The 19,958-nt window shown below is 39.2% G+C and overlaps 1 protein-coding gene across 1 annotated transcript in view; it reads left to right on the forward strand.

Annotated features, from left to right (window-relative positions):
- MGMT (O-6-methylguanine-DNA methyltransferase) overlaps positions 1-19,958 on the forward strand; it is a 176,411-nt gene that overhangs the window by 461 nt on the left and 155,992 nt on the right. Inside the window, exon 2 of the mRNA XM_009277966.1 lies at positions 11,034-11,077. Within this exon, the coding sequence (XP_009276241.1) occupies positions 11,054-11,077 (24 nt within the window). The 5' untranslated portion in view covers positions 11,034-11,053. The remainder of the gene's footprint in view (positions 1-11,033; positions 11,078-19,958) is intronic.

Raw genomic sequence — 19,958 nt, forward strand, 5'->3', positions numbered from 1 at the left:
TGCCGGGCTGGGGCCGGCGGGAGCTGCCGCCCGGCTGGGCCTCGTACCAGGGCCGCTCGCCGGGGCAGGGGGCCCCTGCGTCCCCCTGAGCAGCTGTGGCAGGGGTAAGCGGTCACAGCCCCTTCATGCCTGCCTCTGCGCTGAGGTTTTAGTTAGTCTTGCAGCCTACCGAGTGACGGGGGCTTCTGTGCTCCCCAGTATCCATATTCACTGACACCTGCAGGCCCTAGGAGAGGAAGTATCCCTGTTTTGGTCCTCAGGCCTTTGCTGCTGGAGCAGACACTAGGCCCACGTGTCGGTCGGTAGTCATTCCTGCAGGGGAATGTTGGTTGTGAAGCTTAACCCAAACTGGTAGTGAGCTGCTCTAGGTGCCGCTCCTGCCCCAGCCAGCTCTGCCAAACCCTTCCCTTGCTCAGGGGAAGCGGTTTTGTGCCTGCTGTGGGAGCCGAGGCACTCCCAAAAGTGTGTTGGTTTCCATCAGGCCGCGTATGGAGCGGTACAAGGGGCAAATGGATGGCAACACCCTGCCTTCTGGCAGCAGCCTGTGGTCAGATCAGATTAGTGTGAAACAGCACTAAAATAATGCGTGTCAAATTGATACTAACATAAAAATGTCCTTTTGCCATTGACATAAAAGCCAAGCTCTGCAACTGTTTGTAAAGTAGGTATGATATTGTAACTGCACGCAATTTTTAAAGCAAAATAAATGTGAAGAATGATTTTTTTTTTTTTTTTTTGCCCTTGACTCCCAAATAAACCTGAGTTGTATCATATTTTTGTGTAATGGAGCTCTTATTAAATGGCAAGGTGCAGTCTCTACAGTGTTTTACATAGGAAAGCCTTCCATTTTATAAACTGGGGCATAACATTTAGTTTCGACTGTCACGGCATAACTGTTGTGTCCAGACTTGTGCTCCCCCTGCACAGAAGACAAGGATTATCTTCTGGAGGGATCTGTTTAGATGGCAGGGTTCCCTTGTGAACCTGATGAAGGTTTTGGCATCTAAGCCCTGCCTGTCTCCCTAATGCACGGGGGACCAAAACTGGCGGTGTAGGAGCTCTCCCTCTTGAACTGCCTCTGGGGCCTTTGGTCTTCCCTCGCTTGCATGGAAATGCAGCTTAAGTGGAGCCACAATAGGGGATCTCCTGTCGCATTATGATGCCTCCCTGCCCTGTGGTGTGGAAGCCCACAGAAGGTCTGGTGAGCCGAAAGTCTCCTCTAGCAGCTCTATTCCCCTGCCTCTGCACAGGCACCCCTTTGGAAATGTTTCTGTATGGTCTCTGCAGGAAGAAGTGAGCAGAGCTGATGTGCCTCTATGTCTGCGTCTTGTGTCAAGACCTGAAGGGTTAGTGAAAGTGGGACAACCTAGCTCTGGTTTTTAAGGCTAGCACTTGCAACCTCGGAACAGAATCATACATACCACAGAATATCTTGTTTTAAACCCAAGTTATTTCTTCAGGTCTTGATTTTGGGCTGGGGCTTTTGCCCTCTTGAACAGGTCCCCCTCCCCTCTCTGGCTTGATTCATCTTTAAGTTCCTTAATGCGTGTTTGACTGCTATGGTGTTTGTAAAGCTTATTGTCTCAGGGGCAAAAAACCACCCCCAGTAATGCAGGATACTTCTCTAAAAACATCCAGTTATGTGAAATTTGCCAAGTTGCTTGTTTGTTTTCTTGTGAATGTTTTGTCAGTCTGACATAATTTTTCCAAGTAAAAAGTTTTGTTTGCTTTGTTTTCAAACAGAAATGTTCCAAATGTGGACAGTTCAATACCAAAAGCCTCAAGCTTCAGAGGAAAAAAGATGTAGCCATGTGAGCTTGCAAGGTGGCTTTAGCAATTCCTATCTGCATTCTGATCCATGACAAGTTAATTACACCAATTACACCAGCAACTGAACAGAAGCTCTATAGGAAACTGTTGTAGTTATATTGCAACTTGTGTTACCGTGACTACTTTATCTCTTGATAACTCTGTAATTAACTTGTCACCACTGTTTAATGCTTAACGTATGTAGAGAATCAGTTAATGGCATCACTAAAGGGATAGTAGCCTGAAGGGGAAGCTCATGCCCTTTGGGAGGGTTATCGGGGTTTCCTTGAACGGCTAATTTAAGGACTTGTGCAGAAGAAGTATTAAGTTTGTTATGGGAAGTGTGGGTAAGATGGAAAGGCTGCACCAGAGAAATTCTGTTTAAACTGACTTCGGTGACAGGGGAAACTGTTAGAAGAAACAGTGATGCAAAAAATCCAAAGAAGAACATGTCGAAGACATGGATGACCGTTTTTGTAGTGTTCTTTACCTGTGCAGTTAGGGTTTTGGGGGAACAAAAACTACTGATGTTTATGAATTAAACCTCAGTATGCCAGCTGCTGTACCCACTCGTACTCTAACCAGTGCATAGTTTCCCTGTGAGCCCTGTCTTCTATCTCTGATACCAAGGGTGACATCTTCACTTGTGGAGACTGAAACGTAGTTTCAGCAGTGATGGTCGTTCTGGTGTTAGTGCTCTAAGAGCTTCGTGGGAACAAATTGTAGGTCCTGATTTGTTGGGGTGTTTAACATCAGCCTTAAGACTAGTGAGCCATTCTGCCTGGGATGCGGCTGACCTAAATTAAACTTAATGTCTGCAAAGAGGGTGAGGCAAAAAAAGCCTCACAGCTTGGGATAGTTGTTAACATCTCTCATTTTGTATTTCACAGAACAATATGTTAAATTCTGAATGTGTGAAACTTCTAAATACATCCTGAAGGCAATAGTATTCAGTCTAACGCTTTTAAAGATTTCCTGTGTTAGAATAACTTCCTGTTTGTAACACTGGTGAAGTCAGCAAGTGCCTAACCCGGTCTGTATTGCCCATTCCCAGAAGTTGTCCCAGAAGCTGAATACACATCCCGCCAATCGCATAACTCGTAAAAGCAAGCACTTGTTAAATCTATTTGTTTTTATTATGGACATCGATCTGCCAGTCGCAATAATGCATTTATGGACATTTTTCTGCAAGCACAGCGCTGGTGGCAGTTTTTACTGACAAATTGAGTCATATGGACAGTAGTTCAAAATACGCTTACTTTATTGACGGATTGTGCAATTCTCTAGTTTACCAAGTGTTCGTAAGGTATCTGGACTGGTGAAGAGAATGTAACTAATGCGAAAGTGTGGGACAAAGTTTTAATTTCAGGAGGCTTGAAATCTTTTAGGTAGTGACAGGTTTCAGCATGTGTCTTGGCTGGTTTTGCAAACTTTAACTTCTTCATTAATGCCATAATTAAAAAGCAAAAGGCCTGGTTTGGTGTCCTTACTGCAGACTTCCAGTTCTTGAGTTTCTTACCTCTGCTGATAGCTGTGAAGGTTGCTGTCCTACAAATCTGTGCTGGCAAGGGCTTCGGTTGTGCTAATTTATCTGAAAGTATAATGAGCAAAACCTTCCCAATGCAAGAAAAAAAATCCTGCGTTAAATTTTGTCTCCTGTAAAGCTAACATTATCAACCAGCACAGATGCATTTGGGCCAGCATTAAGTTAAACATACAGCTGAAGGAACAACCAAACTATAAAACCAGACCAAACCTGTATTGAAGTATTTTCCAGAAATAGAAAATGCAATTTTAAAACTGATGATCTACTTGTGTGGTCCAGGCTACTGTTTAAAAAAGTCAAATGTATTTAAATGTCAATAAAGCTTGTGTGGCTATGGAGTTCTATGGAAGTTGAGTAATTGTGAAAGTTTTTCTTTGGAAATATGTCACTGTTTTGATGCTTTTTGCTAATCCTTTTTCAAGTTGTTTGCTTATTTACTATTTTGTATCAGCAGAGCAAAAGCACCCTGTCCTGATGTCTGTCAGGAGTATCTGCTATCTATTTTGATTTGTATTATGCCAAATTAAATGGTATAAATCACTTCAGGTATCTTTTCAAGTCACTTGTAAAATTTGGACATGCAGCTGAAATTCTTCCCAACGCAATGGAGGTTCTGAAGGTGATTAAAAATACTTATATCTGAGCAAGACACCTTTAATCTCAAGGAGGGAGAGGGGAGTTCATTGATACAAAGATTCTGACTTCCTCTCTGCTTTCCAAGTGAAATAGTAGTAAAATAGCACTACTGATAGAGGGCCTGTAGTCTTGAGCAGGCCCTTGGTAAAGGGGAATAAAAGAATAATTCTGCCTCTCAAAGCAGGAGCTGATGACATCCAGAGAAGCAGCAGGTGTCGGTTCAGATCGCACTGTGTTCACTGCCCAGCGTGTAGCTGAGCTGTGGGTCTTGGAATAGGCAGCTGGAGATGCTGGGTTTGGGCTCAGAAGCTAACTTTTATTCTACATTCAGAAATCCTACTTGAGACTTGGGAAGTTTGAATCCCACATTTTTGGGGGGCATGGCGGTATGCCAGTAAAAATCACTAAATGCTTCGCCTTGTTTTTATAGTACTCATAGCTACATGCTGTTGGTGCTGTTGAAGATGGGATACTGAAGAGATGGGCTTCTGGTCTGATGGGTGCATTTTCAGGTTTTAATTATTATATTCAAATGCTGCTGTTTAATGCATTATGATCAGATTAATGAAATTGGTATTTTAGTAAGGTAGTATTATTATATATTACATATATTAGTAGCACAGCCCGCTGAAGTCAGATTTGCTTTGTTTTCTGAATCATGCCATCTACATGCTCCAACTGCGAATTTAACTCCCTCCAGGTAACTCTGCATTAGCAGGTAGCAAGTATTAGTGCTGTCTTGTAAATGTTGCTGCATAATCATCATTCAATAATATTTAAATTATCTGACTGCTTTAGATCAGTCAGTACAATGCAAACGATAACATTATCTTTGGTTGTTTGAACATTCAAGTATGCAAAAGGTCTGTAGTTAAACTTTTTAATAAACACGTAAAGTATACTGAAGGCTCTGTTAAAAGATTAATTTTTCTGTTTCACATATAAAAAACCCCAAGATGGAATGTACAGCATCTAAAAATACACATGAAACGCACAAACTTGCTTTGGCAGCAGTGTGCTGGCTATGTTGACAGTACATTTTTAGACTGTCAGCAGTGTCCTGGAGAAACAATTTATACAACTTCATTTTCCCTTCATCTTGCTCCATTGAAGTTTAGTATGATCAAATATAATGTAGTGGGAAGGGTGGGGAGAAAAGGGAAATCCCTTGCACAGTCTTCTGTTGACACCAGAAATACCTCTGGTTATTTGCTGACTTCAGTCCATGAAATACCAAGATTTCTGGTTGGTTGACTGAGAAATGAGACTGACTCCATTCAAACTGGCCACAGGTTTTTTTGTGCTTTTTTCCCCCTGGAAATAAAAATGAATTAGTCGGTTTTGAATCCTACTTACAGTGGGCGTGGGTCATTATCTTCTTTTAGCTTTGAGGCTTAGGCAGTTGGATGGAAGGCTTGTCTGGAAGGACAAGCTGGGTCTACAGCCAGTGTTGGGCTTTCAGAAGGTGAAATTGAGGCCCAAAAAGGCAAAGTGCTTAATCTGAGAGAAACTTTTTTTAATAAATGCTTGTGGGTTTTTAAATAGAACAATAGTACTATTTTCTTTTCACCAATTGCGAGTTTCATGTTAGTGAATGCACCTTGTTTTATATTATTGGTAATGCGTATGGCCTCAATTTGAATGCTTTTCAGTTGTCTTTTTGTGCAGCTATATTTGATTCCATAGTGAGAGTTTCTAAGAATATGATTAACCCTATGGGTCATCTTATAATGTAATTATTAATGATTGATTCTGTTTATCCTTGAAATCAATATGAGAAGCAAAATGGTTTGGCATATATTTGGGGTTGATTTCTAACATTCAGTAAACATGATCTTGTGACAAGACTAGTATTGGTTTATTACTCAGAACATGTTTGATGAATCTGAAGTGTGTAATTAGCTTTATATAATGATGGTGATATGTGGTGTTTTTTTACATGACTTATGTTAATATGGCCAATAGTGTTAACATCTCCTGCCACTAATAGTTAGGGTGGGGATGTATAGTAATTGATCTTCCTGGGAGTGCTGTAATGTAAAAACAATTCAGGCTGTTTGAAGTATATTTTACAAGTGTGCATTGGGCCTTTGGGATGTTATACTGAAAAACCCAATTGTACAGTTACCATGGGAACCCAATTAGAATAGATTGCTTGAGTTTTTTTCAGTCTTTCATCTTGACCAAAAATCTAATGTACTTTAAATGTTTTCATATGGAATTTTATTCATATAGTGACTTGATATAATAGCTGTTTTTAAATTTTAGTACTGAAACCAGAGAGTATTACATTCTGCTGATCCTGAGGACTTGTCTTTCAAGGAGATCCTTCCTTTAGTGTTTAAAAGTTGATGAACTGAGAAAAATACTTTTTATGAATCTGAGTTCTTACCGTAGTGCTGCCATCACATGTACTTTTCAGGCTGCAGTTCTATGAAAGTAAACAGGAAGGTATCTTAAAACCCAAGGACTTATGTTCTAGACTATCAACAAAATATGGCTGAAATTTTTCATGGCCTTTAAGGATCTGATTTTTGATGTAATCTCTGACTTTTCTTTAAATTTCTGTTCTGTTGACATGTTCAAAGGTTTCGGATGTTCACAGGGTGGGTCTAGGATATATTAACTTCCTGTACCATCTCATTTCCTACTGTGCAGGAGCTCCTGTTCAGCACCTGAGGGCATTTGTGTGTCTTCCAGTTGTCTCAGGAGTAATAGTGTTAACATCTCCAGCCACTAATAGTTAGGGTGGGGATGTATAGTAATTGATCTTCCTGGGAGTGCTGTAATGTAAAAACAATTCAGGCTGTTTGAAGTATATTTTACAAGTGTGCATTGGGCCTTTGGGATGTTATACTGAAAAACCCAATTGTACAGTTACCATGGGAACCCAATTAGAATAGATTGCTTGAGTTTTTTTCAGTCTTTCATCTTGACCAAAAATCTAATGTACTTTAAATGTTTTCATATGGAATTTTATTCATATAGTGACTTGATATAATAGCTGTTTTTAAATTTTAGTACTGAAACCAGAGAGTATTACATTCTGCTGATCCTGAGGACTTGTCTTTCAAGGAGATCCTTCCTTTAGTGTTTAAAAGTTGATGAACTGAGAAAAATACTTTTTATGAATCTGAGTTCTTACCGTAGTGCTGCCATCACATGTACTTTTCAGGCTGCAGTTCTATGAAAGTAAACAGGAAGGTATCTTAAAACCCAAGGACTTATGTTCTAGACTATCAACAAAATATGGCTGAAATTTTTCATGGCCTTTAAGGATCTGATTTTTGATGTAATCTCTGACTTTTCTTTAAATTTCTGTTCTGTTGACATGTTCAAAGGTTTCGGATGTTCACAGGGTGGGTCTAGGATATATTAACTTCCTGTACCATCTCATTTCCTACTGTGCAGGAGCTCCTGTTCAGCACCTGAGGGCATTTGTGTGTCTTCCAGTTGTCTCAGGAGTGTCCTGCTGCCTGGCTGCTTGTCAGTATGGCTTCAGCCTCAACACACCTCTTGTGTGGAAACAGAAGTTCTGGCAAACTTGGGGCCAAGGGGAGCTGAGGCAGGAGCTGTGATCCCACAGCTCAGGTATGAGGCAGGAGTTCAACAGGAGATGGGCTTCATTGGTCCTAGTCAGGCAGCTCTGAGCTAGTGAGGATGGGGACAAATTACTCTTCCCCCCACCACCACCTCACTTCTGCTTGTTAATTGATACCTTCAGTTTATCCTACTCTCTGCAAATGCAGGAGGAAATTTTCCATTTTGGTAAAGGGGTTGCTAACAATAAGGTTTCAGTCTTTTAAGATGGGTCCAGTCATTCTGGTGTCTCAGTTTCTGGAATGTGATCCAGAATGAGGTATCATGATTGAATTTGATCAGTGGCAAGTCCTGTGCCATTCAAAAGAGGTATTGGGTTCTTACCTTCAAAATCAACCTTAGGGGAACCCTTCAACTCAGTGTGAAAATGAGTTAGTGCATATATTGGCCTTTTCCAACAAGACAGTCTTTGCAAGGTTAAGATGCATTTTGGAATGATGTTTTGGACTTTCCTAGCCCTCTGACTTACAGCAGTGGTCTTGTATGGTTTTCCCCTATCTAGCTACAGGTAGTCTTCTAAGCACCATGGCTTGGGCATTACTGGCTTTGCCCAAGTTACTTGTCATCAGAGGAAAGCCATTCTGGACTAGCAGATGGTTGAGCTCAACCTGGGGCAGAAATAGGTCATGAACACAATCTCCAGCTCTCCTTAGGCACTGTGGAGCCTTTTGGTTAATTTGTCCTCCTCAGCCACCAACCTCACCAGGGTCTCGGTGGTCGTAAGGACTTCCCCCAGTGTATCACCCTGTTTCTTGGGACTTACAGCAGGGAGCGAGCAACTGTTGTGCTTGTGAGGTACTAGCTAGTCCTTTTGTAAGAATCCTTTCTCTTAAAGCTGGAAGCCTTTTCCTAATCTCCTCGAAGTCTAATCTCCTCAAAGCTGGGCTTAGTTTCTCCACCAGGCATTGCATCCCTCGTGAGCTGTGTGTGCTTACACTCAAAGTCAGTTTGTATTCTCTGGTTCAGCAGGTCAAAAATACCATTTGTGAAGACCTTAGCAAACACAGATGGGTGTAAAGTTTTCCTATGCTGTATACGTTGGGTATCTTTACTCATGCTTTTTAGAGACTGTAGTATTGAGGAAATGTCAAGGGGAATTGCCTAAAACTATTGAAGAAATTGCTGGTGACTGATCGTGATTTACTCTTGAGCTGTGCGCAGATTGCACTTAAAAGTATGAGCATCCTTATGGGGGTGCTTCAGAGATGTTTAGATAAACATTAATGTATCATGTGGAACCTGGCTAGCAATTAAACTGCTGTTGTCAGCACAAGTTAGATGCTATTTAAAACAACTTGAAATTTAACTTGATTTTGGCATTTGGCACGGTTTCTTTCATAGGGAGAGAGACTGTGTTGCAAATAAATATAAAACAAAAATTTGTTATGAAAAGGGATGTCTCCTGACCAGTTTTGTCCCAGAGATGTCTGCTGGGCTCTGAGCTCCTTCAGTCAGTATGAATGCTTGTTGTCTGGCTGACCTGATGGAGCAGCCCTTCATCCACCCATGAGCAGCTGCTATCTTGGAAACACTTTATTTCCCAATGGGAACGTGGGGAGCAAGTGGATCTCACCAGAATCCAAAGCAGCGTGTGCCATCAGATCAGCCGGTAGGAGATGGGAAGAGGGGCATAAGTAACTGTTAAATGGTAATTATTTAATACTTGGTGGAAGTGAAGCAAAAGCGCATAGCTGCCAGTCCTTCATACAAATGTGTCCAGACTTTAACCATACTCAGGTTGCAAAAGATGCAGGTATTTCAGAGAAAGGCTTTGGGTTTCCCTTTTCTTGTAGAGGTGGTAGATGAGCCTTCCTTGGGTTGCCTGCCACTGTACGAGTGGCATTTTGATGGTGGCTGATTCTTACTTTGCCTGGAAGAGTGGATGGGACGGAGGCATGCTGGTGGCTTGCCTTCCTGATAACACGGGGGATGCCAGGCTGCCATCTTGGCACACCATCTCCTGCCATCTCAGCAGCTTCTCTACTCCTTGGCCTCCTGGGGAAGTGTAGCAAAGGCAGAGGACAGATTCATACTCCTGGGTATCTCTATGTAACATTGGCTTAATTCAGCGCACTGACACACTGTACTTCTCTTTGATCTTTGGCCCAGGTTTGAAACTAGCTTCTGGATAAATCTGATATTTGAGACAAATATTCGAGCTTTACCCTTCAGAAAAATCTGAAAAAAGCTGACTGTTGCTGCGCACTTTGAAAGTTAAAGCTCTGAACTGACAATAGAAATAAATTGCTATTTTATTTTTAGCTCTATCACAGATATTTTAAGTAATATTATATTAGATTGCTCATCTGCCTGACTTATTCACATTTAAAAATGGAATGAGTGATCTTCACAATGCCTACCTTGCAAAGGTATGATTGTTAGTATATTTAAAATACTCATTATTCAGGATCTTAATTTTAAACTTTTAACATAATTAAGGTGTAATATTAAGATTAAATATTACTGTTTTCTTGTAAGCAGTTTGGAAGCAGCTCTGTTCTGTTACTGCCTTGGACTTCAAGGCTTGATGTGTTTGAGAGGACTTGGAAAGCCGCGGATGTTCGTATCATTTCTTTTAAGAGAGAGATCATTTCTTAGGTGGATACAGTTATCCTCTCCTGTGGAGTAGTGAGTTCCCTGACTTAAGTGGAAGAGTTCCCATTGAGGTTGGCTATGAGTCAGGACTCAGAGGCTGAGCTTTGTCAGATAATCTCCCTGATTTTCAAAAATGTAATGTTTTTAGCACATCTTTGCAAAGATACAGTGATCTTAGCTAAATAGCACTGAAAAGAAAATAGAGGGGGGAAAACTAAGTAAATGCCAAGGAAATAGCAATCATCCTTTATTTCAAAGGGGAGAGCAAAGAGGAACCTGTTGTATTTTTGTTTAATGATATATAAATAATGATACTGTTTAAGACCAGAATTATTATAACTGAAGTTAACATTTCTTAGGTGGTTTCTTAGTGTTTTGCAATCTGCACTTTTAAACCTAGAATATAACTAAGTCAGTCAGTTGCTTTCATGCCTTAAAATGTGTTATTTCTTAAATCACAAAAGGCTGTTTATTTTATTAAGTAACTCAGAAGTGCATTACTGCCTGTACAAATATTTCTTAAATTCATACTATATCTTTTAAGGCATTCTTATTCAAAAGATCAGAGCTGTGTAGTGCCTGTTACGGAAGAAGTCTTCAGTGTGCCATCTGTTGGTTTTTTGTTTGGCTTCTAACAAGCAGTAGATGACCTAATGAACGTTAAAATTCCTGGTTGCTTGTTAAAAAAAAAATCAAACTCCCTTTTGAAATTATAGATACTGAAACTTAGAGCCCATTTAAAAAAAATGATATAGAGTTGGTTATAAGGGAAATGAGACTATTGACATGTACTATTCTTCCTGTGGAATTCAAATTAAATCTCAATCTGAGAATTTTTTCCTTACAGGTGGAGACCTTTCATCTACCATGGCATCAAGGCTTGTTCCAAACGTAAGTTTCTAGTAAAATATCCTTGCATTTAGCTGTACATTGAAAGTCCGGCATTACAAAAGAGTTTATGTAACATAGTTTTTTTTTCCCCAGTGTCCAGCAGTCAGTATTAAGAATCCAGTTGACAAGATTGATGCTGCATTGTAAATCTCTGTAGCTCTGTTACATGGTTGGTAACAGGCATCAGTGGACCTTTCCCCATCACGTATCTATCTGCCACAGAGCATAAACTAACAAGACAATGCCTCATTTTCAGTTATAAGTTAGCTGTTTGCTTTGAATTCCTAATAAGTACCTCATTTATTGAAAAACAAACAGGCTTAATTTTGAGGCTTGATGCTTCAATGAAATAAGTGTAGGGCAGTAACTTTATAGTAAAATAAGAAAACAACTCTGTCAGGAAATTCAGAACAATTTACTGAAAGAAAGGCATCAACACACTTTTAAGTCAATAACCATATTCTTCAAATAATTAAAATGAACTTTGAAGACAAGAATACGTTTTTTCTGTGGACAATAACCATTCTTCAAATAATTAAAATGAACTTTGAAGACAAGAATACGTTTTTTCTGTGGAATAACTATAACATTAGTAATGCTCCTCTAGGAAAATATTTCTAGTACTATCAAACTTGCATATCTAACCTAACCTGCTGGCAACTTCTATCACTGTTAAAAATGTCTTTAACAGTGGCATCTCTTGTGGTTTTAGTCTGCTTTACGTAATGTAACGTGGCTCAGAAAAGTAGTATTTTGGCATATTCTGTGTCTTCTACCCCTCTGTAGAAGATTTTCTTTCTCTCTTCCACAAAGGAAAATTGTTCTTATTTTTTAAAATGGAATGGTTGAGGAAGAAATTCAGGAAAATAAATTCTTGCTTCCTTTTTTTCTATTAAACAATCATCTGTCATATTTATATATCTTCCAGTTGCAAACATCTTTTAGCAGGTATCTGGCATAATGGCAGAGAAATATTTGATTATCTTCTGCACAACTGGGCATAGTAGGAAGAATCACTAGTTCCCTCTCATTCAAAGCTAGGTGTGATATAGCTGGCAAGCGACACGAAACTAATAATTTATTATCTAACCTTTTCATTTCTCCGACTCTCACTTCTAGTTGAAAGGTGCAACATTAGCTGTTAGGGGAGTTTTCCCCTTTTGATATGTGGAAAAGCACGTTTAAGGTAAAACACGTGAACTCTTGCTGCCCCATCTGCCGTGGGGAGCAGGGGTCTGCCTGGGGGCTGTGCAGACTCAGCCCAGGCTCCTCTGCTACTGTTACCTCCCATTCTGGATGCATATTAAATATGTATGTAATGTAGCTCATGTTTCTTTAGTGATATTTATAGTGTGTGATTAGTTTACAGTTTTACTTTGGGCACAACCACACATTGGTGTGACACACAATATATGCCTGGCATATGGTTTTTGCAGAAACCAATTATCACCGATGTAACGTGCTGAACAGTTTTTAAGCAGGTTGCTGAAAAATGGTTTCTGAAAGCAGCCGGACGTGGGCATTTTCCACAATCGCTGTATTTGTCTCCCACTTGATCCCTGATTTTGCAGCCGTGTTGCGGTGATCAAAGATATATGTTGGGTTTGTGTGGAAGAGGCTGAAACGTGGTTGTGGTTATGTGCGTGAGCATACATCAGGAATGGCTCTGTATTTAGGAGTTTTTTGGGTTTCTGGTGTTCTTAGAAAAATTGCCACTTTGTCATTTTTCATGCGAAATTTAATTCTAAATGCAATTCTGTTCCTCTCTGGATTTCTTATAGTTATTAAATTTAAACTTAGTAAACAGATTCTTGTACTAACTGTAATGCTTTGCTCTCTGTTAATACAGTGAAGCGCTTGTCCATGCTGTCCTGAATCAAACCAAGATTGATAACGATAGGAAAATTCAGATGTGTATGCCAAGACTATAATCTTGTATTTTTGTACAAGTCTTGGACACCTGTCTTTTGTGTGCATTTATTTTCCTGTAGATGTATTTTTAGCACATTCTTAATACACAGTTTGCTGCTTCATTTGTTTAAAGCTGTTCTACTCACTTTAAAAATTTCAGTGAAATTCTTTCCTTGAACACAGTTCAGATTCCTGACTCTCCTTCAGCTTAAAAAGGAGCACTATTAATGGTTTTGTTCATATTGCTTAGATTTATTTTGTTATTATTCTCTAGCTCCTACTTTTCACAGGTATAGCTTTTGGTATTATAAAGAATGATGGATTATATAGGAAAGTTTCTTTTGAAGCACTCCTGATATTGTGCAATGCACTTGGGGGTCAGCTACACTTGACTGATGCATGATTTATCCGATGTCCCTGCCACTTTCTGAGATAAAGCTGCTATTTTATCAAAAATGCCAGCAAGTGTGATTTAGAATTTATATACCTCCTTTTTCAAATAATTGTTCTGATTACTTTCTGGCACGGCAATAAAATGATAAAGGTAATTGCACACAAATGTGAGATAGCACCAAAATACAATAAAATTAACTTGAATTAGCTTGACTTGTCGATGAGAAGTATTTATGAAATGTATTTTTGCAATAAGGGAGACTGATATTATAGCTGGAAGGTGAGTTATTGCCTTAATGTAATACTGTTTGAAATTTAAAAAAGAGACTGTTACAGTTGAGGGTGATTGTGCCTTTGAAATTAAGTTGAAGTGATTCTTATAATTGGCAGCAATAATGCATTGTGAAGGTAATATCTTTTATTGTGTTATGCCTAGTTGCATTATCTTTTATTTAGCTGGTCCTGACTTCAGCTCTGCAGAGAACGCAGGAAGGAACAGATCAAGAATTTTGTGGATTTAGGTGATAAAAATTTGAAATGTTACCTAATATTAAAGTCATTCTTCTGCTAGATTTTTTCATTTTTAGCCCATTTTCAGTTCCCCTGAACCTGATACGAGTCTCATTTGATTAAACTTTCATCTCTTTTCCTTGTATTAGAGTAGTTGCCATATATTTACATACACAGCTGAACCCTGTAACAGTAGTGCGCTACAGTCTTGCTATACGTATGTATGGATGCATATACATCAAGTGGTGATTTTGGCAGGTAAACTTCGTATTTCTCAGTGCCTCAAAGTATAACCTCCTCTTATTAGAAGTATGTACACACTTTTACAGCAAGCACTTCAATGGTAATTAAGGAGTAGATCTTGAAATGTTGACTAATATCTTGAGTTTATTTTTTGAAGTGATGAACACTTCTGGAAAATCCAGACAGCTGTGATCATTTGTTTTCCTTTGTGTGAGACTTGTTAAACCTCAAACCAGTAACAACTAGATACTAATTTTGGGGACCCTCTAATTGTTAGAGACCACATTCTTCATCTTTGATTCTTTAGCATGGTATTTGTTTCTTTAATTGTTTGGTGACAAATTCCTTAATTATGAGTTAGTGTTTTATTATGTGTGATTACATGTTAAAACAGTGAACAACTGAACAAAGTATAACATAGCTTTGTAGTGCATTGTACAGTGCTTCTAATTGAATCTTCTGGCATATGATTTCCAGTCTAAAAATAAGGGGGTGCTTAATCCATTTGTGGGTCCATCACTAAGTTAAGAATGACAACATGCTTCTACATCTCCATGGTAGATGCACCAAGCAGTGTGGCTTACAGGATGAGTGCTGGTGGGATTTACAGGTACCTCCTAACAGCAGGGAATGTACATAATTATGACTTCTGTCTTTGCTATTGGTGGTATAATTTGATTATTACAGAAATATCTAGCCCTGTCCTGTCTGTTTTTTCCTGTTCTTGGCACTTTATTTCTTGTCCAATTCTGCTCTGATTAATTATGTTATCTCTAGGCAGCCCACCATTTCAAACAAGATATCCTAAAGTAACTGGGTGTCTCTAAGCTTGTCAGGCTGTTTCACTTCCTTTTTTTTGCTGGGCACCAAGATGCATCCTAGGGATGGCATGACCCAGTCCTGCAACGTTGATGCTGACCCACCACAACCACTAATTTGTATAGCTTATTAATACCACATTTTCTAATGGCATTTTACTTGTATGCTGCATATAAACACTTGACTTTTTTCAAAATGTTCATCTTAGCTTCATGTTAATGATATAAAATGATGACATAAATATTCTACAGTATATGTGGTTTAAACTGCTATGTGGCCACAGCAGTGGCTGCTGCACTTGCATAGCATTTAAGTTTCCTATATAAGTAAGAGCTGGGGGAAGGTACAAAATGTGTTTGTTTACTTGGGTTTGGAGAGGTATTGGAGGAAATAGTATATTTGAATTTCTGTTTAAAGAGTCCACTGAGGTCTTGTGTTTAAGTATCTGCTGCTACTAATGTCTCAGATCAAAGCTTGGCATGTGGGCAATAGATGAAGTAGGAAAACGCACTTGAATGCAGTCTGGAATGCAATAGTAATAACCTACCTGCCTCTTCTAAAGGAGAAAAAATTGTTTTATTACAATTAAAATATCATTCTTTAAGTAAAATAAAGAAGTCTGAGGTAGCCCTGGTAAGTACACTGGGAATTTGCCATTTGACAGACCGCGATTACTCCTGTCTGCCAAAGCAACCGACTGAAGATGTAGCCAAAGAGCCAGAGGCTACCACTGCTTGGAAATACACTTTTATAGCTTGGCATTTTGGGGTCTTTTGATTGCCATCCAAAGAGGATTAGTAGTATAATACAATGGGACAACAGAAACTTGCTTTTGTTGTCTTTGATTGTTTTGTAAGGAATTATGTGTTTGCTCGTCGAATACTTTTAAAATGCCGTAGAAAGTAAATGTCGCTCTCTGTACATGAACATGTATCGGTCTGGTTTGTCAGGGGCTTCTGTGAAGTGGACCTTTTGATAAGCGAAGATGGGGACTGATTTTTAGTGACTGCTGTGCCACTGTATATTTGTATATGTTCAAAATATGCAATTTAATTCTGTACCTTCACAATTTTTTTGGGATTAGTTCTCTGGAAGGTAAAGAAATTGTTGTATCACCCCAAACTAACCCTGGATTTGCTTACCGTCTGTCTGACGTTTCTTGGCTAGAGCGGGTTTGGAAAGGAAATGAGAGTAGATCTTGTTTTCACACCCTCTGAAGTTACAGATTTGGCTTAACCAGGGTTAGATTTACTTAGAGAAGCATTGGAGATATTAGTAGAGTACTGGAGAAGATCCAGGCTGCTGTGTTTCATAATGAGAACTGAATGTTTTAATTCTGTTTTAAAATACGAAATTGCATGCTAATGGCATAAATATGATGTGCCAGCCAGAGGTTGGAAATACGATGATTTTTGCACAGGAATCCAGGAGATGAGTAGTTGTGGCTGCTGAAAAGCAGCATGGGGGGGTCCCTGGGAAGCCTTCTGCTAGCCCTCCTGCGCTGCGGTATTTCTGTGGGGAGCAGGTGGGAGGGCTGAGAAATACTGTTCTTCCCAAGCTGTGGGGGAAGGCATTGGGGCAAGGTTGGCAAATTGTTTTCTGGGGAGTCACTTTTTTTTTTTTGAGCGCTGTGGATGGCAGAAGCAAGGCTGTTAGCTGCTATAGCTCTCCAAGCCATGGCAGTGGTTGTTAGCCAGAGAGGTGCAGAACAGGTTTCTAGCAAAAGGCTACTGGAAGGTTGGAATCGGCTTTACCCCAGGAAATGGCCAGTTTGGCAGCATTTCATGTGGCACGAGAGAAAACGTGCACATTTAATGCAGTATATTTCAGTGCAGCTTTTGTTTAAAAGCCTTATCTGGATTACAGTCCTGTTCTTCGGCTGTGGAGGTGTTTATTACTGTTGCAGCACAGACAAAAATATATGGACCTGATACATGGTGCATTTTTCTGGCAAGCTGAAAGTTTGCTTTGGATGCTACAGGAAGAAGAAATACACGCAGTATATACAGTTATTGTGGGATGTGTGGGGGTAAGAAGTGGCTTATGTCCAGATGGGTGGTGATGAACACTAGTTCACAAGAACCTGATGCAGTATATAAAGGACTTGTTTTTTAAAACATCAAATGTAATTTTAAATGTTATTTTGCTTGTTAGCAGATTATATTGACAGAATTAAATCTGATTAGCTACCATGATGGTGGGTTTGTTTCAAGACTTTCTTGAATTTAAGCAACTAATACAACACCTTTTTTATTCCTCAAAATTTAACTTTTGCCTCAATTTAAAAACTGGGGGGCACTCAGCTTTCTTTAGACTAACAGTTTTCCATATGTTTGAAGGATGCTATGTGTGATGTTCAAGTGTAACGATACAGGAAATGTGTGTTACCTTGTTCAGAAATTATTTTTTCATTAAGCAGTGAGTGATGTTGGTAGGACTGCCCTGTGAGTGTGGGTTGCAGAGGGCAGCAGCCACCTTCTCTTCTTTTGTTAGACAAAGAGAAGCCCTGCCCTGGGTTCCAGGACAACTTTCTCACAGCTTCAGCAGTCCAGATCAAGATGTCAAAACTGTAGGGACCTGTTTGGATCAGGGCATCCTTATAGCTTTAGAGTTCACTCCATTATGTTTAGTTGGAAGTCTTTGGTCTCTTTTGTTCAAAAGAAGGAAACAACTTTTAGAAAAATCTGTATTTTAGCTTTGAAAGAAATCAAACATTTCATAATAAGCAAAAAGACTAAGAATTAAATGTTTCTCATACTGTATAATTTTTATTCCAGTATATTAAACTATTTCTGGGTATGAAATGTGTGTGTACCTCTTTCCTTCTTTCCTCCCCACACTGAAATTATTTGTAGTACATAAATTCTTTTTTCTCTTGAAACAGTAGAAGCCACTGTTCATTTGGAAGGTGAAAATATAGATGGTTAATCAAGATATTAACAGGAGTAGGCTTTTAGACTTGTATTTTGATTGCATGGATCCTGTGTTTTTTCCAGTCCTTACATTTTTCTCTGCTTTAAAACATTAAGTGGAAGAAATGGCTTTCTCATCTAAGACTAGCTGCATAATGTTGGAAAATTACTCTCCACACCGAAGTATATGTGCACAAATGCATTACCTTTACTATTCATATCTTTTCCCATATTCTTAACGTACAATGGATTGTTTCCTTTTAAATAAACATGCCGAAACCAGTAAAACAAATACAGGAAGTTTTAAACTATTAAGGAGATGTTGAGAGAACTATAATTCAATGAAAACCTTGGACAAGTGGACCCCTGGCATGTGTAAGCTCACCAGCAGCCGTGCCAAACGGGGGCCATGGTCAGCCTCCTTATTCATCTTTGCAGTTCCAGGCAGGGTGGCACAGGCTTTCTGCAATTAAAACACTTTGCAAACAGTGTTAGGGATTGTGTTTCTAAGTTACAATTTCACGCGGTTGTCTTTACGATGGTAACAGGAGATGTTAATGACTGGACTTTTTTCTTCGGCAGTCTCAGTATGGAACAGCAATAGCGCCGTTTCCAAAACCCCAGTTAAGGGTATGACTGCAGTGGCAACCGTTAGCTGCCCTAATTGCAGTGCTCGCTGCTGCTGCTGTATTACGCGAGTGATATGCTGACCTTTACACTTCAGAATAGACGGGGTGTTCGTAAACAGTCAACTCATCTGTTCTGCTGATGTTGCTGCTGTGGAGTTGATAGAGACGGACACATGTAGTTTCATATTTCTTATGATGGTCCCTGATTGTTGTTGCCTTGACAAATACCGCTGATGTAATTTGATAAGGATTTTGTTATGAGAAGGATGTAAACTTACTGGGTCAGGAAGAATGACTGTAGCAAGATGACTGAAATGAAGTAGCAAATTGCCAGTCCAGGTACCTGTGATGCGTTCCCCTTAAATTTAAATCCAGTATGTCAAGCTTTCATTGAATTTTAATTCAAAACTTGAATCAATAACAAGCAGGTTTGAGAACACTGCGATACTCAAAAGAAGGACACTTAAAGAGTTCAGGACTGGTATTTCTTTCCTGTAATGAGGGTGAAGAAGCAACTTCTTTGGCATTTATTCATCTTCTCAAACTCAGCAAATTCCTGGTATTGCTTTTTGGCAAGTCACTGATATTATATGGCATCATAGAAACAGGGCAGGTGCTTGAGAATTATAGCTCACATGCTAGCTTCCTAATGCAAGTATGTCAGAACATTGAAGTGATGAGTCTTTATTACATATTTATGAAGAATAGGAAGTAAATTAACAAGTTGGTACTTTGTCACAACTTTAGTGGGATGGGCTAGCATCAGCACTCTCAAGTGAAACTACCCTCAAACTGTCTTGATCTTATTGGATACATACGTCCAGAAATTCAACTTTTACAGCTAAGAAACCCTATGATTTGTGCTACTAACAGGTATAGTGCTATTCGGGATCCTCTCAGACGATCGGTGCTAACAATTATTTTTAGTTTTTGAAGCCAGTATGTAGTTATATCCTAGCCCAACATTGGAGCAAGATTGAGTGAGAAACCTAGTATGGCATCTGGGTGGGTTCTTATTTTTTAATAACAGTAACTTTCATGGTGTGGAAGAATTAAGTAGGGAATTTTCAAATGTGCAGCAGTGGCTAGTCTAGAAATGGTAGAAGTACAACCATTTATGGGTTTGAGAAATGGCAAGTGAAATAGGGGAAAGAACTGTAATGCAATTTCATCCTGTTGGTTGTATTTATCAGATAGCTCAGCAATTAACACTTTCTGTTAATCTGAAAGGATCAAGAGACCCATTTCTTGGAGCCAACTGTGACATCTAACTGATTAATGCACTTGGACTCTCTTGGTTTAAAAAAATAAAATTGCAGTATGTGTGAGGACACATTAGTTCAGATTTAGCAGTTGAATATGTTATTTTTGCCTTGATTCTCAGAAATATTCAAGTAAAAAAAAAAAAAAAAAAATTCATATTATCATTTTTTTTCCCCCCAAAATCGCCACAAAGAAGTCAAA

The sequence above is a fragment of the Aptenodytes forsteri genome, unplaced genomic scaffold (assembly GCF_000699145.1).
Source record: "Aptenodytes forsteri isolate BGI_AS27 unplaced genomic scaffold, ASM69914v1 Scaffold15, whole genome shotgun sequence".
Lineage (NCBI taxonomy): Eukaryota > Metazoa > Chordata > Aves > Sphenisciformes > Spheniscidae > Aptenodytes > Aptenodytes forsteri.